The 20104-nt window shown below is 38.8% G+C and overlaps 1 protein-coding gene across 11 annotated transcripts in view; it reads right to left on the bottom strand.

Annotated features, from left to right (window-relative positions):
• The window catches only part of LOC131425916 (ephrin type-B receptor 1), a 166327-nt gene that overhangs the window by 10409 nt on the left and 135814 nt on the right, over positions 1 to 20104 (bottom strand). For 5 of the 11 annotated variants that reach the window (XM_058588209.1, XM_058588213.1, XM_058588208.1 and 2 more), the window contains 5 exons: positions 16624 to 17951; positions 16271 to 16545; positions 16126 to 16209; positions 15953 to 16057; positions 7034 to 7081 (listed from right to left, as the gene is read on the bottom strand). In XM_058588209.1, the coding sequence (XP_058444192.1) occupies positions 7034 to 7081; positions 15953 to 16057; positions 16126 to 16209; positions 16271 to 16545; positions 16624 to 17951 (1840 nt within the window). Of the gene's footprint in view, positions 1 to 7033; positions 7082 to 7600; positions 7619 to 15952; positions 16058 to 16125; positions 16210 to 16270; positions 16546 to 16623; positions 17952 to 20104 lie in introns of all 11 variants that reach the window. The other 6 variants (XM_058588215.1, XM_058588212.1, XM_058588217.1 and 3 more) reach the window with 4 other exon arrangements.

Consider the following 20104-nt stretch of genomic DNA (forward strand, 5'->3'; position numbering starts at 1 on the left):
AAGAAATAAAATTACTGACGAGAGAAATTTAATCCATGTTACTTCACAAATCAGTCGCAAATGGAGTGGTGCAATTCCTTGTTGTTGAACGAATGTTATTTTCCAAATCCGATACCGTCATCTAAGGAGTGTATCGAAAATAAACTATCCACATACATTTGTGTTAAACGCATGTATTTGTGATGGTTTTTTATGCTCAGATCACAGCATGCTATGCGTTTGGCTGTCAGTTTTCGTTTGTTTACTTGTTTGTGCGGTTGAAATTCTGCGTTTTCAAAATGTCGCGTATTGAAAAGTGAAAATTAAGGTTCTGGACACATGGCTAAGTGAGAAGGGTGTTACTATGCGAAAACTGGCGAAGCGGTTTGGAATTCATCATGCCAGTGTTAAAACCATCATTGATAAGTTTGGGAAACACTATTCTTTGGATGAGTTACCAGGAGAAGGCAGAAAACCCGGTTCTTCCAACCCGAAACTAGACCAGAAGGTGGTATCTCTAATCATGAAGAGAAAATCAATGTCAATACGTGGTTTGGCAAAAAAGCAGGAACGAGTGTCGGAATGACAAGCGTTTCAAGAGGCGAAATCACCTGAAGACCTACAAGAAGCAGAAAATCTCGAAACAAAGTGTAGCACAGAAGAATCGAGCAGCAACAAGGGCCCGGAAATTGTGTTCGCGTCTTTTGCAGTGTCCGGATGCATGCGTTTTGATGGACGATGGGACTTCTGTAAAGGAGGACTCAAAAATCCTTTCAGGTCCACAATGCTTAACTGTCGTTGTTGGGGAGGATGTGAGCGATGCGGACAGGTCGATTCAAGTAGAGAAACTCGGTCGAAAGATACTGATATGGCAAGCAATATGTTCCTGTGGTTTGAAGTCAACCATTTTTTACACTACCGGAACTATAAATACAGAAATCTATCGATCTGAGTGTCTCCAGGAGGGATTGCTGCCTTTATATAAAAAGCATAGCACACCTCCACTGTTTTGGCAGGATTTAGCATCGGCTCACTATGCCAAAACCACTCTCAATTGGCTTGCGGAAAAGGGTATAAATTTCGTTGAAAAAAATATCAATCCACCAAATTGCCCTCAGCTTCGACCCATCGAACGTTACTGGGCAATCGTGAAGAGGGTCTTCAAGAATACTGGTGAGGCAGCTGGGAACATGCAGGAGTTCGAAAAAATTTAGTCTCAAGCGCCCAAAAAATGCGATGCAAAACTTGTCCGGAACTTGATGAAGAGCGTTCGATCAAAAGTTCGAAAATTCTTGAAGGAATTACTTAAATTTCATTTGGTTTTCATTATACTCAACAATAACTTCGTACAATAACGGATCAATTTTTAGTTTGAATAAAATATCGTTTTTTATCATAATTTGAAAGAAAAATTAGTGGATAGCTTTTTTTCGATACACTCCTTATTCGGTTTTTACTTTCCGAGTGCTCAAAGTTTTCAGTGAGAGAATCGCTTTCGCGTTGAGTTGAATGAATAAAATAGTGCTTAAGAAGATAAATAGTTTCACTGATAGCAGACTGCCTTTATACCTTCCAAAATAGAGAAGACAACCGCGAGTGCAAAATTCTTTTCGATAATAGTGTGCCATCTAGTGGCTAGTAGTCATTACAGTGTTAGCGATTTTTTGGTGACAGTGCGCCATATAGCTGCAGATTGCAGTAGCTAAAATAACTAAATTGAAATAAACTGTTTTTATTTCACTACTCTTGTCATGTGATTTTTTATTCGACTAAATCGGATACCATCAAGACTAAACTGAATGAACAGAAAAATCGGTTTCAGTAGCATCACTGAGCGATTTGAGTAACTGGACAACCATTTGGCGTGGACAGCTCTGATTTTGCACTTTCGAGTAGAAATGCAGTATTCTGACGGTGTTTTATTACCATTTCTGCTCAGAAGTGCAAAACCAGAGCAATCCACGTCACCAGTGTGTTTTAATGAAAAACGCCAAAAGCCTCAACATCGTAGTGTGAACACTTAAAATATTAATCCAGCGATGTCAACCCTACGGGTTTGTTCGCAGATCTATGGATCTTTGTATTGTCTACAGACCTACGGATGAATCACATGAAATCTACGGATTTAGCATTATTTTCACAGAAATCTCCAGATTCCGCATTATTTTTTTAGATATCAACGGCAAATGATTAAATATTGTTACATTAGTTCCTTAAAGTTTTTGACATGTCCAATTAGAAAAGGAATCTATGCATCTATTCGCCACCGATCATTCATTTCTGGAAGTCTATTCTTATGGATTAATGCTGTTAATTTTATGTAAACGTATGAGTATAAGTACACTTGAAACCAAATCTACGGATTTGGCATCAGGGCAAAGTGACATCACTGATTAAAACTCACTGAGAGACGATTTGTGAGCTGTGATATGATGTATTGCACATCAACACATTGCATCAGGTCGTTTTGAGCACCAGCGAAAACAAACCCGAAAGTATTGGTTGTGTTGGCAGCTCTGCAGTGTAAACATACACTAACCAGCGTAGCTCAATACGTTGATGCAAAACTTAGTACTCACATTTGAAAACTCGGAATGAATGAAATCAACACTGAGAACCATCACTACCTTCACAATTTGGTGTCAGTGATGCTCTGTATAGGTGAGTGTGTTTGTTTAGATCAGCGATAAGTTTCTTCTTTACCAGCATTTTATGGATTGCATCTTAAATCATGAGGTGAGCTGATGAATAGACGAAAATGAGCCTCATGAGCGAGTTTTTGTCACACTAAGTTTAACATTTTCGAAGCTAGGGTAGGGTCTAAATGATGAAAAAATCCTAATTTTAGCGATTTTTGCAGAATTATCGTTCAACAAAATGAATTCAAATATTTTGCATGTTAAAAAGCATCATTCGAACAACATTTTGTGATTTTATCGTGGAAAAATATTGAGAAATAAGTCGGTGAAGAGGTATATTTGAGGACGCTTCCTAAAAATCATGATTTGCGGTGTCCTCTGTATCTCAGCGCAGACTAATCAGAAGTGAACAAATCAAAGCAGCATAGTTAGGGTAGAAATTATTCTAGACCCCAACGTTTCTGTTTGATTTTTTTTTTAATTTTTTAAATTTTTGGTGGTTCTTCAAAGTGAAAACTACGATTTTTCACGAAAAAACCCGCCATTTTGAAGCTGTAAAATCTCCCCAAAGTAACAAACAACGAAAAGGAGAACGTCAGGGTCTGGTTTTTTATATGTAGAAAGTGAGTGCAAAATTACGATGGACACGGACTTTCAAAACCTGCTTTCGAGAAGAACGCGTTTAAAGTTTTTTGTCTATAAAATCAATGGAAACAATTAATTACTCCAGGGAGCCCGTAGGGTCTAATATTTTCAAAAAAGCATATTTTTTCTTTTATAATTTGTTATAATGAAACATTTCAAGAATGTTTTGTCAAGTTTTTTAGTCAATCAAAGCAGAAGTTTTGGGCCTATGCGCCGAGTTCTTATTTCTTCGCAGTATGAGATAAACGAAGATAAAGGCCCATAACTTGCTGAGTTTTGTTCCGACAGGCTTGAAAATTTCACAGAATATTCTTGAAATGTTTTACTACAAGAAAATAAAAAGAAAAAAATAAATGATTTTTCAAAAGTTTTATAGACCCTACCCGCCCATTAATCTAGTGAAATTTGTCGGCCGGAATTGGTCCGATTGATCCTCTATCATCATATGATAAAGCAGAAAAAATAATCTGTAATATTACCTATAATGGTTCAAGAACCCGAAATCAATATTTTTTGGCAAAATTAAAAAAAAAAAAGATCAGTACATTTTACCCATGTACTAGTTCCGACTGTTGCATTCGGCTAACAAGTGCAACTGTATGAATTTATATGCATCATTTACCGGCAAAGTAGATGTGTGCTTCTATGTGTCAGTCGATTAACGGACGTACTTCATGATTCAATGATTCTCGGTTCAAGTCGTCGCCGTCGCTCTATGCTCTATCAGTTTTCATTTTTTATTAATTTTATTGAATTTCATATCATGCATTTATCAAATAACTCATTATTAAATATTCTTGCATGTAAGTTTGTGCGAACTGTGACGTGTTTCAGCACTACAAAATATGTCAGAATGAAACTAATATAAGTTAGATCAACTGTAAAAGTGAGTCATTTATAACGCTCGAATGTGTCGGTCTCAGAAGTCGTAAATTTTCACAATTTTTTACTAGGTGCTTAGTTTTCGAACAAAATGAGTCATATTTTGCCTGTTCAGTTTGAACCCTTTGAACCATCCACCCTATTCTCTAGACCTGGACCCCAGCCACAATTATACATTTCCAAATCTGAAAAAGAATCTCCAGGGAAAGAAATGTTCGTCGAATGCTGAGATCATTGCAAAAAAGGAAGCCTATTTTGGAGGCCTTGACAAATCTTTTTTTTTTTTTCAAGGGGCTTCAAAATGTTGGAGTACCGATGGATCAAGTGTATCGCTCTAGGTGGAGATAATATTGAATAAAAAAATCGACTTTTTCTTTGTTTGACTCCTCCTTCCATGTAGTATTATCAGCTATTTGCACATAAATTCATAAGCGATAACAAGGGGGGTTAAAATACACCAGCAAACTGTTACTGTTCTGCGCATAATTGTCCCATAACCATACATATCCCATATTTCATACACATATGGGACAATTACACTTGAAATGGATGTAAATGTCTTTGCAAAACATGAAAAGTCGAGAAAAAAATATTTTTAAATTGCTAACTCTTTGTTATTTTGAATTGATAGCAGACTAGAGTTTAAAACTCCACGTTTTGTTGAATTTGACGTATGACTGTTTCCAAAAGTGTTCAAATATTTCTTAGACCATCTCGACTAGAAATAGGCATAGGGAAAACAAAGACGTAGTCCTACGTCAAAAGACTATCTCCAAATACGTTCATACGCTCTCACCAGTTGTACCTTTCTAAGCATGAAACAAAGCCCCATCTAGAACAAGAACGAAAGGTCCCTTTCCCAGGAACCCCTCCTTACTTATTTATTCAACATAATCATTTTACTAATATACATAATTCATTCATCATGATTTGTCCCGGGTTGGCGGTTCAATGCATAGGGCGCTGGTCTTACAAACCAGTTGCCGTATGTTCGAGCCCCGACCTGGAAGGATTCGTAGTGTCAGTAGAATCGTAGCACTAGCCATGCAATGGTTCTGTACACTCTGAATCGGCTGCGAAGTCTGTTGAAACAGAAGGTCAAATTCCACTACAGGAATGTAATACCAAGGCTTACATAATCAACAGACAAAATATGGTCCTAATGATTATTCCTAAGCAGTGTTGGTGATTGCCGCAAATTTGACAGAAGCTACTATATTGCTATCTATATTTCTTCGCTCTACTTCATACTCTGAGTATTTCACGGCCCTTAAAAAAATTTACAGTCTAAAAATGATCGTTGCTGTGTGGAATTTCTCAAGAGAGAATCGCAAATTGACAATTATCGCAGAAAATCGAATCGATGATTCAACTTGATGATTCTCATACTAGGCAGGTTTGTTATTTCAGAGAGGATCCCCACAGCAGCGTGCTAACCTTTGATTCTCAGAAATGTCATCGAGAGGAATTCGCTCTCGCCCTGTTGTCGATTCTATGTTAAATGAGCTATGCCGGGTTTTTGTTGTTGCGATGATATCCGTCTCTCTTTAATGGCACTGATTCAATTATGTGAAGAGTTGCCAGCGAGCGTTCTTTGATACGATAAAAGCCATCCTCGTTCCGAAGTATATTGAAAAAAGTATTTTAAATTCGACTGCGCGGGACATGGAAATCGAATTCCGTCGAAACAGCATTGAAAGAACGTTGCAATCCAATGATGGCGCCGTTGATTCCATAATTAGTGCGACGAAGAGGCATTCTGAGGAGGTTGTTGTTGCGAAGAGCTCGTGCGCGAACATTTATATTTATTTGACAAAGAAGTGCTGAACAATCAACAAATCGTCGGTGATTAGCAATGCACGGGACCTTTCACGTCGCACCTTCAGTGTATCGAGTCCGATAAGCAGTCCGCGGCTTTCATAACTCGGCAACTGATGAGGGTTATTCCATGGTAACTGGCGAAGAGCGAAACGAACAAATCTGCGCTGTATTCATTCGATTGTAAGATTTCCATTATGGTAAAGCGGGTTCCATACCGCCGAACAATATTTGAGCGTTGTTCGTATAAGCGAGCAGTAAAGAGATTTCACACAGTAGATATCTGTGAAGTGCTTAGCAGTTCTCATTACAATTCCCCGGCAACGTGAAGCTTTTGCAACAATGTACGAAATATGTTGCTTGTAGTTCAGTTGTTCGTCAAGAAAAACCCCAAGATCCTTGGCACATGTGACTCTATCTATCGTAGATTCTCGAAGACAATAGTCGAAACGTATAGGTGTTTTTTTTTTTTTCGTGTGAACGTGATAATCGAGCATTTACTGATATTTCGGTTGATCTCGTACCACTCTGAAAAAATTTCGAGTTGACTCTGGAGGGAAATGTTGTCTTAATACTTTTAAACAGTTTAAGGTCGTCGGCAAATGATAATCGTGGGACACTCAGTAAAAAGTTCACGTCGTTAAAATACAGGAGGAAAATTAGTGGTCCGAGATACAAACAATGGTTAACGAAATCATAATCTAATTCATACCGAGATCGTGGGGTTAAGTAAATTCAGGGTTCAGAAAGCTCAAACAGTTATTAGCCGATTGTTTTTTAAAAAGATCCTTTTGTTTACAGCAAATTTAACGAAGATGAATAAAAAGAAGAGCAGAGATCAACAAGGTTTACCAGTTTGGGTTAAAAATGAGTCTAAGGCAAATTGTTCCCTATTCGCTCGAACAGAGGCAAGAGTAAGGGGTTAACCAAAAAACAAAAAGAGCAGCTACGTTATAACTAGTTAAAAGATCCAATAGTGATAATATTAGAGATAAGACAGGTAAGTAGTGGGTTTGCGTTTTGCGGAGACGGCAGAGCTTATCTACACGCGCACATAACAACAAATTTACCATTGTTTTTCATCGTTTTCACGATCGGCGTTGTGTCCATTGCGTGAACTATAATCGAGAAAGAAAGACAATAAAAACAAAGTAGCAGAAGCACACACACACACTAATCCGGTGTATCCTAAGTGGTGTTCGATCGATGGTGTTGGGAGGTCGATTGGTAGGCAGGTAGGTAGGTACTACTGCTAGGTAGTGAATTATGGTACAAAACATAAAAAAAAAACAAACGAACAAACAACAACGGTGCAAAACACAGATCTAAGCACACAATTAAGAGTTGTCACTTGGAAAGCAAGACAGAGAGAGAGAGTAAGAGCGAGAGAAAGAAAGGTGTCAGAACACGCAAACAAAAAAAGCACACCATAAAGTCGTAAAGATAAGCTAACAACACGTTCTGAATCAGTAAATGGCAAAATAAGCATGCATCACACCAATACGAAGAGAATTCGAATCTAGTGCTTCTTGGCGTAACAGACAAACGAAAACGAAATGGAATAAGGTCTAAATTTGGAAAATTTCGATTTCGAAAAAACCAGTATAATCAATTGATCTTCTGAATTTGCCACTTACTATAGGTCACTACAAGTCCTGCTCGATGGGATTATTGGTTTGTGGTGGTGGGCATTGTAATTTTTTTGTTTGTTTTGATTGTGGGGTTTGGTGAAGAAAAAAAACAGAATGCAAACAGGTGAGGATTTCATCATACAACTTGGCTACTAGCGAGCTAGGCGATGGTTTCCGGTGTTTCTCACTCGCTCTACAGGGAGTTGCTGATCAGTGGAAAAAGTTTTGTGATGCAGGAAGTCTCTACGAGCGCCACGTTTTGAGCAGTGGTCTGGTTTTGGACGAAAACAGCATCACAGGGGCGTTTCCTAACTAATCTATCTTTCCTTATGTGATTCACTAAGGGACAAGGGGAGGGGTTCAAGACTCTTGAAAAGGGAGTATTTCTACGCTAAAACGTTCATAAATAGTAAAATTCTAACAGGAACCGTTTGCATGAAACTTTGCATGTGTTTCATCGGTATGGCAAATAAAGTATTTTTTACTGGTCTAGACTTTTTTTTCTCACTAAAGACTATTTTTTGAAAAGGGCGTATGTGTTTAAAGTTACATTATTTTTGAACTTTTTTTTCGGTTTTTTAACGATATCAAACTAACTAGAGATTATAAGAGGAGAAAGAATATGAAATCATAGAGTCATAGTACTCAAGGAAGAGCAAGGATGTGAAGAATAAAGTGCGGAAAAGTGAGACGTGACAAGGGTCATTTAAGTAAGCAGAAGGCTTCTCGTATCTAAACTTTTACCTTCTACCAGAGGAGTCGAACTTAGGCATCTTAGCGATACGAGTTATCCGAGTCTCTGATATGTCAGAAAGTAAAGGCAAAGGTCGTTTGCCATTTACTGTCCGAACCGGCCGGGCTTACTTAAATGACCCTTGTCACGTCTCACTTTTCCGCACTTTATTCTTCACATCCTTGCTCTTCCTTGAGTGCTATGACTCTATGATTTCATATTCTTTCTCCTCTTATAATCTCTAGTTAGTTGATATCGTTAAAAAACCGAAAAAAAAGTAAAAAATACTGACTGACCAGAAGTCATAAATAAAAAAGTAAAAAAAAAATATTTTTGAACAATTATAACTCGAAATCTACAGCTTCTACGAAAATTTTGTCTTGGAAAAAGTTGTAGGTAATCAATTGAACTTTTAAACTAGAATATACACTGAAAAAAAAATCTTGTTTTTAAAAATTCAAAAATAAAATATATTTTCAAAATTCTTAGTTATTCTACCGTAGCATTTTTTTCGCATTTTTTACCACTTAAGCGTAAAGTTACAAAGAAGCTGATGAATGTTTAGAACAGTTGAAGAGGTGATCGATAAAAAATATTCCCAGAAGAAAAACTTTTCAACGATTCTTGATAAACGATGTTCTCATAGGAATGAAAGTGTCTGAGCAATGAAATATTCTTCTTCAAGCTACGCTCAAAGAAAAATGAGATGAGAGCTACTTCCTAAATGCAGTCATTTTCGATGGTGATATTTCATAAGAATACGCCTTTTGTTATAAGTTGGTCTGAGTTCTCCATAGCCAAATTTATTATTTTTGTAATCCTCATGAAATTTGAGAAAAATTTTTGTTTATAATCCTCATGAAATTTGTGAATAAATTCATCGACGTCAAAACAATGAGAGCAGTTGTTTTCGAGATATTTGAAAAAAAAATCACAACTTTATAAAAATGCACATATTCCATAAATTAGGTGCGGTTTTCCATAAGCGTATTGTATTCAAGTTGAAAAGTATAATATTAAAGATAGAATTTGCAAAACAAATAAGACAATTATCGTTTTGCAAATTAACTTTAATCTTATTTTCTGTTAATGGAATGAAGCAATGATATTTTGGTGTACCCTGCTGAATCCCATTTCTGTTTGTTGATGAATATCTTTCCATTCCACAGCACCATCGCCTTTTTGCTCTTGTGACATATAACAGAACGAGAATTCAGTGAAATTATCTTGATTCCTTTCGTACAAAGCTTTCGCATTTGTTATCGGATGTTCAGGTTCTCTTGTCCAGCTAGCTCTTGTTGCCTTTCGTTTCAATGTTCCGCTGATTGAATCACATGGTCCCTTACCGTGCGGGGTTGCGAAGAAATGTCACTCCGTTATTAATTTGGAAATGAAAGCTTGCACATCAATTGTTTCATACTTCAAGACTTCTGATATTATAACGAAGCCAGCGCATTTTTTTTTTCAAAGCAGCGTACGATTCGGTGAAAACGTAACGAATTGTGGCAGATCATGTTAGAACATGGCTTACCGATCAAGCTAATTAGACTGCGGTTCGATGGATCGAAATCAAGCGTCCAGATAGCTCGTGACGTTAGATGGATTGAAGCAGGGCGACGCGCTCTCAAATTTGTTGTTCAATATAGCGCTCGAAGGTGCCGTACGAAGATCCGGCGTGCAGAGAAACGGAACCATCATCAATAAGTCTCACATGCTTCTTGGTTTTGCGGACGACATTGATATTATTGGTGTGGATCGTAGAGCTGTGGAAGAGGCTTTTCAAGGCCATTCAAGAAAGAAACTGCGAGAATAGGGTTGACGATAAACTCTACCGAGACTAAGTACATGGTGTCTGGTAGAAACCGAGGCCGCCCAAAAGGTGTAGGACCCGTGGTGGAGATTGATGCGGTACTATACGAACTTGTTGACAAGTTCATATATCTTGGAACATTAGTGGCATGCGATAATGATATCAGCCGCGAAGTAAAAAGGCGAATTGCACCTGCTCCGTAACCAGCTGAAGTCTCGTAGTCTCTATACAAGATAGATTCCATCTATCAATAGTTATTCATTGTTCGATCAGAGAGCTAGAAAATTCTGCTGAAAGAAATACTTTTTGTGGCTGTGAAGCATTAGGTCAACATTTTCATGAATGACAATCTGAAGTATTGAGAAGTTTACAATGTATTGGTTTTAACGTCGAAAGCAAATCTACTGAATGAAATTTGCTGTTCACTAATCTCGTTGAATCGTTGAAAAGTTTCTTTAAGACTTGAAAGCAAAAGCCGTTTCTGAACTATTTCACGTCCACTTATATCGTCGTCGTTAAAGAACTGCACTAATGAAAATATTTTGTGAATTCACGTCAATTTTCATGCACATTCTTTGAACAGGCAATTCCCAGGTAACCGGTAAGAACTAATAATGGCATCAAAATACCATTTTATGAGCACCAAAAATGCTTATAGCTCTATATCTGCAATCGGAAAGCTTATCATGTTGTAAATCAATCAGAATTCAATTGATTCATAATGCACACTAGCCATAAATGAGCATGATCTACGAACTGTCGTATCTTTGGCCGAAGTCGGTTTTAATTCTGTCTCAAGTGCGATTGTAATGCCAATCGGCGATTATTTGCTGTCATAATGCGGCGTTAGTATGTGCTTATTGGTTACCGGAGTTGAATGGAAAGTTACCTAGTTACAGTTCTTCATTATTCATTATATTTTGAAAGCAAAACCAAGCATGTTTTGAAATATACAGTTTCCGATCTAATTTTACATCGATTATAGTTTTAAATCAGATTTTCGATTCAACTGATGTCTATTTCAGAGTACTATTCATTTACATGTCGTGTTACTTTAATTATTTTCATCTGTGTACAGTACTTTATGTTTTATATCGGGATAATCTTCCTCTTCCTAATTTATCTAAATGATTTAAGTTTCTCAGTAGACTGCAAGAAGCTATCTTTTGCGGATGATTTGAAGATGTTGAACATTATTGAAAAAACACTGAAGACTGCATATTTTTGCAAATACAATTGAACAATTTTTCAAACTGGTGTGAAGTAAACAAGATGATACTAAACCCTTCAAAGTGCTCCGTTATCTCCTTCTGTCGCAAACGCTTGTCTGTGAGCTTCGATTATAATATCTCAAATACAGTTTTAGATCGAAGATCGTCAGTCATGGATCTAGGAGTTTTATCAGATTCCAAATTGGCTTTCAAGGAGCACAGAGAATGCATTATTTTTAGAGTTTCTAGGCTTCTTATTATGTATCATTTGGATCGTTGTAATCTGTTGATGCAAAAGATGAGGAGGTTTTATGCCTGTTGGAGAAAAAGTTTTTACTAAACTAGCTCCACTGGGCTCTTACCTGCTCCACAATAAACAATAAATAAACAATAAACAATCCATTGGACGGCCGAATTTTGTTGTTAGAAACTGCCGAGACTCCTGGCCATTTTAACCAATTCTTGTGCCAGTGAAACCATGTATTCATTCACATTAAATTCTTACATCGTCAATGAAGCAGACAGACGAGTTGGGTAAAATTTAGAGTATCCGTATTTTATCATGTTTTGAGCAATCCTGGTTCGGTAAACTTTGCCTTCAATTTATTAATGATTTCGTCGAATGCTGCAGCAGCCTCAGTTTTCACTGTTTGAACTTCTTCAGATTTGTCGTTTTGTGATGGATGATCGAAACGTTGTTTCCTGATGCCTTTACCGATTTTGGAACACTTTTTCTGTGCGATAGTTGTCCGACCTGAGCTCTCTAACTGCTATAGGAGATACATTAGTTTCAGAAATACTTTTATCAAATAGCTCATAATTTTGATTCTTCAAAATATCCGCTAAATCACTATGTTGGAAGGATGCTGAGACGAGTGAAGCCGCTGTTGGTATTTCTTCTAAATCATATCCCGATGTAGCTAGCGGTATTTCTTCTAATCTCGTTGTCGCTGGGAGCTAGTTTCTATACATTTTCAACATAATATATATGAGATTTCGACATGAGTCGAAAAAATTCAATGGAAGAAAAGTGTTCAATCATACTATCTGCTCCTTTACGACGCTTACACGAACAAGGTTTTTCGTTAGCACAATGATATTTTCTCCTTATTGAATCACACTTACTACGGACCCGAATGATCAGTCGGTTAAAAGTTCCACAATCAGAAAAAAAATCACACTCACTGTATATTATGGCTTTTTGATGGTAGTTTTCACACTGACGCTATGTATTTCAAAAATTGCGTTTTTATAGTTAAGTGTAGGAAATTTTATAATTGAGTGTAGGTAAACTTTCATACCAGATGAAAACAAGAAACCCAATTTTTGATACGTGAACCCAAAAGCAGGTATATTTTTTCAATATGGTGGTTACAACCTTGTTGAATCTGTGATTGTATTAAACCAGTGAATTGCTTTCGATTTTGTTTTCTAAATATCTCGAAAACAACTACTCACATCGTCTTGATGCCAGAAAATAATTTATTCAAAATTTCATGAGGATTACAAATATACTAAATTTGGCGATGGCGAATCTAGACTAATTTTTAAAAGCGGTGTATTATCATAAAACATCTATTTCCTCGATTTCTTTTCTCATAGATCCCGAGAATGACTACATTTATTGGGGGGTACAAATCAGTTCGGTCCATTTTTTATTGGGTCAAAAATGCCTTTATTTCAAAATAAAAAGAATCGCAAACCAAAGCAGCGTCCATCGCTAGTTACAAGTTTTTCGCAGCTCTCAGGCAATTTTCGATTTCTGCGAAAGAAGTTAACCGATAATCTGTCAGATCGTGTTGCATCCGTCGGAACAGCCAGTAATCAGAAGGAGCACTGTTAGCAGAATACGGCGGGTGCGACAAAATGTTCCACTTGAACGTTTCCAAGTATTTTGTTCACGACTTTTACGACATGAGGTCGAGCGTTGTCATGCAAGATGATAACTTTATCATGTCTTTCCCGATATTCCAGCCGTTGTTCTCGTAATGGACGGCTCAAACGCATCAATTGCTGCCTATAGCGATCGTCCGTTGAAGTATCGTCAGCTCTTAGTACACAATACGCATTTAGTCTCACCAGATGCACAACCTGACCTTCCAGAACCATGAGTATTCGGGCTTCGGAATTGATGTTCCATTTTTCATCCCCGGTAACAATTCGATGTTTAAAAAAACCCTTTCTTTGTTGACTTTGAATCAGCTGCTCTCAGGTGAAAAATCACCTTACAATATCTCTCGGTTCCAGTTCAAAAGGCCCCTTTTGACTAACTGACGTATAGAAACTGCTTGTTGAGTCACTTCCAAGCAAGATCCTCTTGCGTTTGGCTCGGAGCGTCATCGAGTAGTGCCTTCAACTGTTGGTCTTCGATTTTTTAATTCGGTTGTCCAGAGCAAGGCCTGTATTCAACGCTTCCATTCCTACATGATTTATCAGTTGGAGCACTATCGTCATAAACATCCACAAGCATTTGATGTGCTTCCTCTGCACTTTTCTTCCAAAATTAAAAGCTTTATTGCGTAAAAGTGCTTACAGATGTATTATTCTAAGTATTGTCCGTCACTAGCGACAACTTTCTCCCATCTTTCCGGCAATTTTCGGATCCCGGCTCGAAAAAAGGAGTTCTCTTTTGACGCTATCCATGAAGCAATCCATTTTTCCAACTCTTCGAAGGATTGAAAATGTTGATCTGCCAGGCCGTGTGCCATCGAACGGAATAGGTAGAAGTCAGAAGGGGTGACATCTGGGGAACACGGCGAGTGGGGCAAGACTTCCCATTTCAGCGTTTCCGGGTACTTTTTGACCACTTTTGCGACGTGAGACCGAGCATTGTCGTGTTGGAGGATGACTTTGTCATGTCGCTCTTGATATTGTGGCCGCTTTTCTTCTAGCGCGCGACTAACTAAGGCGCATCAGTTGCGTTCGGTAGCGATCTCCTGTGATGGTTTCACCCGGTTTTAAGAGCTCGTAGTAAATCACACCGAGCTGATCCCACCAAATACAAATCATAACCTTGGTGCCGTGAATATTCGGTTTTGCCTTCGACGGAGCAGCATGCCCGGGCTTTCCCAATGATTTTCTACGTTTAGGATTATCGTATCGAACACACTTTTCATCACCGGTTACGATTCGATGTAAAAACCCCTTACGATTTTGTCTTTGAAGCAGTTGCTCACATACAAATAGACGGCGCTCGATGTCCCTCGGTTTCAACTCGTACGGCACCCAGTTTCCTTCATTCTGAATCATGCCTAGGGCCTTGAAACGTTTGGAAATGGTTGCTGAATCACTCCCAACGATTCGGTGAGCTCTTCTTGGGTTTGGCACGAATCTTTATCAAGCAATGCTTCTAATTGTTCATCTTTGAAGGTTTTTTCTCTTCCACCACCAGGTTTATCTTCGACATCGAAATCACCATTTTTAAAACGTTGAAACCACTCCCGACACGTTCTTTTACTCAGAGCAGCATCACCGTAATTTTCTGAGAGCATTCGATGCGCTTCAGCTGCATTTTTTTTTCGAATTGTAACAGAAAAGTAAAACTTCCCGCAAATGGCCAGAATAGGGCACATAAACAGACATTTTCGAGCGTGAATAATACGAAAACAAAAACAACTGTCACTGAAACGGCGATGACAATTCGTTAGGCACTGTACACATTCACTTTAAAGGCATTATCATCTATGTATTTTGACCAGCCTCAGCCGGTACAGCCACCTATCGGAAAACGGCGGAAGCAAAGTTGTACACCTGATGAAACAGAGCATTAAAACTTCCAGCAAATGCTGCTTAGTTAACACAAAATTGCCCAAAATTAATTATTTTTTTCTAAATTCGAAGCAATATGAACTGAATATCTATTGAACTGTTATTGTTCAATACTCATAACAGACAGAGCCATCTATTGAAAACGGAACGAACTAATTTGTACAGCCCAAAAAGAAGTAGCTCTTTAAAAACTATATCATTGGGGCCTAGCTTGGAGAATAATATTTCATTGCTTAGACACATTTATTGCTATGGAAAATTCGTTTTACGAAAATCGTTAAAAATTGTATCTTCGGGAAACTTTTCTATCGCTCACCTCTCCAACCGTTTTTAACATCCATTGGTTTCCTTGTAACTTGACGTTTTTGGTGGTATAAAGTGAAGAAATATTTACGGTGATTTTTGATTTTTTGAAAAATCGGAAGATTTTTTTAGAGTATAGCTTCTTTTTAAAGTTCAATTGATTGCCTACAACTTCTTCCAAGATAAAATTTTTTGCAGAAGCTCTAGATTTCGAGTTATAATTGTTTAAAAATAATGTGGTTTAAAATATAAAAATTAATGCCCTTTTGAGAAATTAGTCTTGAGCGAAAAAAATCTTTAGACCAGTGAAAAATACTTTATTTACCATACCGATCATTCACGCAAAGTTTCATGCAAATCGAATGGGGGTCGTGCCAACACGGAATTGCTCAAAAGGGGTTTCGGGGTCCGTTTTGAACAGCACGCACTAAATGGTCGGCGGACAGTGGGTGCAAGAATAGGGGGGGGGGCGGGGGACTGGGAGTCAGTCGGCACTAGCTAGTAACGAAGAAAGCAGACTCGACTCAAATTACCTTCGTTGCTGGCGTAATCCAATGGCAGTGGAAGATGATTGTTGGTCTTCTTGTCGATGTCATCGTGGCTCTTGGAGCGAAGGAATAGTACGGTGACAACGATCACTGAAATGATTGAAAAAACAATTACAAAACAATCCGATTGATTGACACGATAACCGACAAGGACTTACCTAGGACCAGGATGAACACAACTGCAACTGTTGAGCCAGCAACAATTCGCATTTGGAAGGAGTCATCGTACACTGAAAAGGAACCTCATCATAGGATAAAACGGTTCAGGTCTGTTTTGTTAAAATTCCGAAAAAATCAACTAACCTGGACTGACGCTCTGGTGTGTCTGGGCGTACACAATGTTGCTGAAGGTTCCCCAGCCGTTCAGAGTTTTGCAACGCACCTGGAAGCCGTACTCGGTGTTCTCCTGCAGATCGTTGATGTGGATCTTGGATTCCTTGGTGCTGAGCACCGATTTGTTCATGGCATCCACCTCCGATTTGGGGAACCATCGGACTTCGTAGTACTCAATGGGTGAGTCGCTGTGCATCGGTTTGTCCCAGACCAGATCGACCTCTTTGTTGGTGATCGAAATAATTCTGTGCAAAAAAAACCCCGGAAGTTAGTCAGTCAAAGTTTCGACCATCGAAAGCAGATTCTGTTTTAACCATACTCACTTGACATTGAATACCGTGCTGAGAATTGCCGACTCGGTTGTGAACGTAATCTCCGCAAACTCCGTCTTGATGTCGTCCAGGTCGGACGACGAACGACCACCGCCGCCCTGGTTCGGTGGTGCCTCGGTGGCATGGTGAAAGTGATTTCCTCCGAATCCTCCGGAGCTACCGTTTTCGTAGCCGGATCTACCACCACCACCGCCACCAGCTCCCGCCGTATCCAGACTGATCAGATAGGACACACCGTGCTGCGAGTGGATCTGAACCGTGTACGTGGTGACCGGTTCCAGATTGGTTAACGTCAGCTTGGTATCGTTGAACGTCTCCGTGGACGGGTTAAACACGACGTTCGACGTACACGCGGAACACTTTATCCGAAAAACGATGTCACTCCGGTACTTGCTGTCCAGCTGTTCGTCTATTGCCCGCTGCGGAGCGTTCCACGACAGAATGGCACTGGTTTGATCGATGAACAGCAGTGTAAGGTTCGTGGGAGGTCCCGGTGGTTTGTAGCACGCCATGTGCTTACCGTCCCGCGGATGCCGATAGTGGCCACTCAAACAAGGACAGAACGGAGAACCGATTTTGTTGGTTTTCGAGTTCATCGGACAAATGGTACATGCTTCCACCTCGGCCGAGCGGAACTTCCCAACCGGACAGACGTTGCAGGTTTGCTTTTCATGATCCGGCTCGTAACCGACCTTACAGCGGCAACCTCCGCTCAGGATTGTCCACTTGCCATCACCCTTGCACAGGTACGTCGGTGTTTCGTAAGCCTCCGCATTCTCCACGCACACCCCCGTCTGCTGTTCAATTATGGTGATCTCCCGTCCGGTCGGGGTTTCATTGAAATGAGCAAAATTCACCGTCACCGCCGGACACGTTATGTAGTACACCTTCACGGCCAGTACACTGATGCAGGCACCCTGATCCCGGAAGGCAAAGTACACCCCCTTCTTGGTGACGGCAATGCTTTTCACCTCCACGTTGATATCGACGTCGGAGTTCTGATTAAACCGACCCTCGCCGGCCGCAATCCGTCCAATCAGTTTGTAACTTTCCGGCTGCCAGGGTGGCGGTTCCCGTGTGGCCGCATCAAACTCGTAGAACAGCAAGCTAAACGTTTCCTTGCACGACAGTGCATTGCCCGGAAACAGCGAACAGTCCCGGATGGTGAAATGGATTTCGATGTACAGCCGATTGGCGGGGCCCCGGTCGATGAACGGAGACCACAGCCAGTTGTTGACGTTGTTGTAGGCCACATCGCACACCACGTAGCTGCGCCAGTTGATGCCCTTCACAAAGTTCGTGAACGACTCTTCGACCCACTGCGAAAGAGAAAGAAAGAAATAGAAAACAGAACGTCGTTGAATTATGAGTGACAAGTGATTTTCGGTGCTAATTAGAATGGTTTCGAGCTCGGAAGATAAATTGATGGGCGGGTGTGTGTGTGTGTGTGTGGATGGCCGCCTTTCGTGGATAATTGATTAACGACAATTGGATTATTAATGGTCCGGATTTAATTGATCGATGTGTGTCCCAAATTTTCCATGGCAAACCCCAACCAGAACGTGCGAGCGTTTCGGGAAGGGAAGGGAAACCATTTTTTTTTTGACAGCGTTTAAGTTATGAGTCAGTTACAACGCCTCCAGAAACGATTTGCATTCACTAGCAAGGCAAGGCAAGGCAAGGCAGCTATCTAAGCATCATCCCGGCCCCACACTCACTAATCGTGTGCACCCCTGAGGGGCGTTTTTGCATTTGTTTTTTTGCCTCTGCTTTTCTGTTTCGAGCACACGCTGGCATTTGTCGGTATAACGAGAAAGAGAGAGAGAGAGAGCGAGAAGAAAAAAAAACAATACTAAACCATCGATGAAACCCAGATGATAGGTCGAGATTAGCAATTTCGAAAGCATCATTGGCACACTCCTCCCGGCATGATCGGTACCGACATAGTTTCGCTGATCGATGCAACCAGGGATGCCAGTTTGGCAGTTTTTCCAACGAATTTTGTTAAGGAAATCTAGAGAATTGTTTGTAATGAGCTCTTTTCAATTATTAGCTTCCAAAAAATTAAGGGAAAAGTTCAAAAGTGTGAAAATTGGGTGTCACATGAAGTGAATGAAAAAAAAAACGGAAAACACGAAAAAACGCTTGTGAAATTTTGCTTCAAAGTTATGAAGAAAATCACTTTTGCATTGGAATGTTACTGGTGATTTAATCCGGAACATCAACCCTCAACATAAACATCGACTGCAAAACCGGATCGATTCGGCAAGAAGACAATGCTCTGTGTTTGACGGGATCAGAAAGGTAGGCTGTATCGAGAAGCTTCTTAAATCGGGTGAAACTGTTAACACTAATCGAAAAAGACAACAAATGATCAATTTGAAAATCCGGTTTAGGATATAATCAAAGTTGCTATCCCACACTTCTTATTTACCAGACTTGGCCCCTTCCGACTATCATTTGTTTTCATCGATCGGTCAAGCATCGGCTGAACAGCACTTTAATTTAGTCACTAAACATAAAGTTTTTGGTTCAAAATACAAGCTGATTTACATCAACAAAACCAAATTAAAATTAAATTTTGGTCTTAAACAATAATAATAATTATCAAAATATTTCAATTTTTTAAAACTCAAAACTTTGCCAAAGTTTTCAAAATTTACATTAACTGTAACTACAGAATATAAAAAGATTTAAAAAATTTACTTATTAACCCATTTTTATAAACTAGTTGGTTTAGTAATTTTACGAAATTTTGCAAAATGTTACAAAATTTTCAAAAACTTTCCAGGCACTCAAAATTATACCATTTTAAAAAATTGGTAAAAATGTTTAATTTGGTAAAAGTTTGTAAATTTGGTATAATTTTGTAAATTTGGTAACATTTTGTAATTAGGTAAATTTTATATACATATGATAAAATTTCGCAAATTTGGTAAAATTATGTCAATTTGGTAAAATTTGGTAAAATTTTGTATATTTCGTTATATTTTGTAAATATGCTAAAATTTTGTAAATTTGGTAAAATTTTTAAAATATGCTAAAATTTTGAAAATTTGCTAAAATTTTGCAGATTTGCTGAAGTTTTGTAAATTATAAAGTTATGAAAATTTTGTAAATTTGTAAATTTGGTAAAATATTATATATTGAAATAATTTTGTAAATTTGGTAAAATATTCATTTGGGGGTTTGGAATCTCTTAGGTTCCAGTATGTGCTAAGGTGCACATGACTAAATTGAATTATTTACGCCACCTCGCGGATCAACATAATCCGCTAAATGGACGTAAAGTCATTGATATTTACAATGCACTTATTTTACGTAACGAAACCAATTGACGGCAATGCTGGCCGCCAACAGATAGTAGACATTTAGGGGATTAGAATTTCTTGGGTTCCAGTTTGTGCTAAAGTGCACTTTCGTTACTTTCGGCACGTCATAGCAATAGACATTGCACATTTAGTGTAAAATA

Source organism: Malaya genurostris, chromosome 1 (genome assembly GCF_030247185.1).
Source record: "Malaya genurostris strain Urasoe2022 chromosome 1, Malgen_1.1, whole genome shotgun sequence".
In the NCBI taxonomy this organism is placed as follows: Eukaryota; Metazoa; Arthropoda; class Insecta; order Diptera; family Culicidae; genus Malaya; species Malaya genurostris.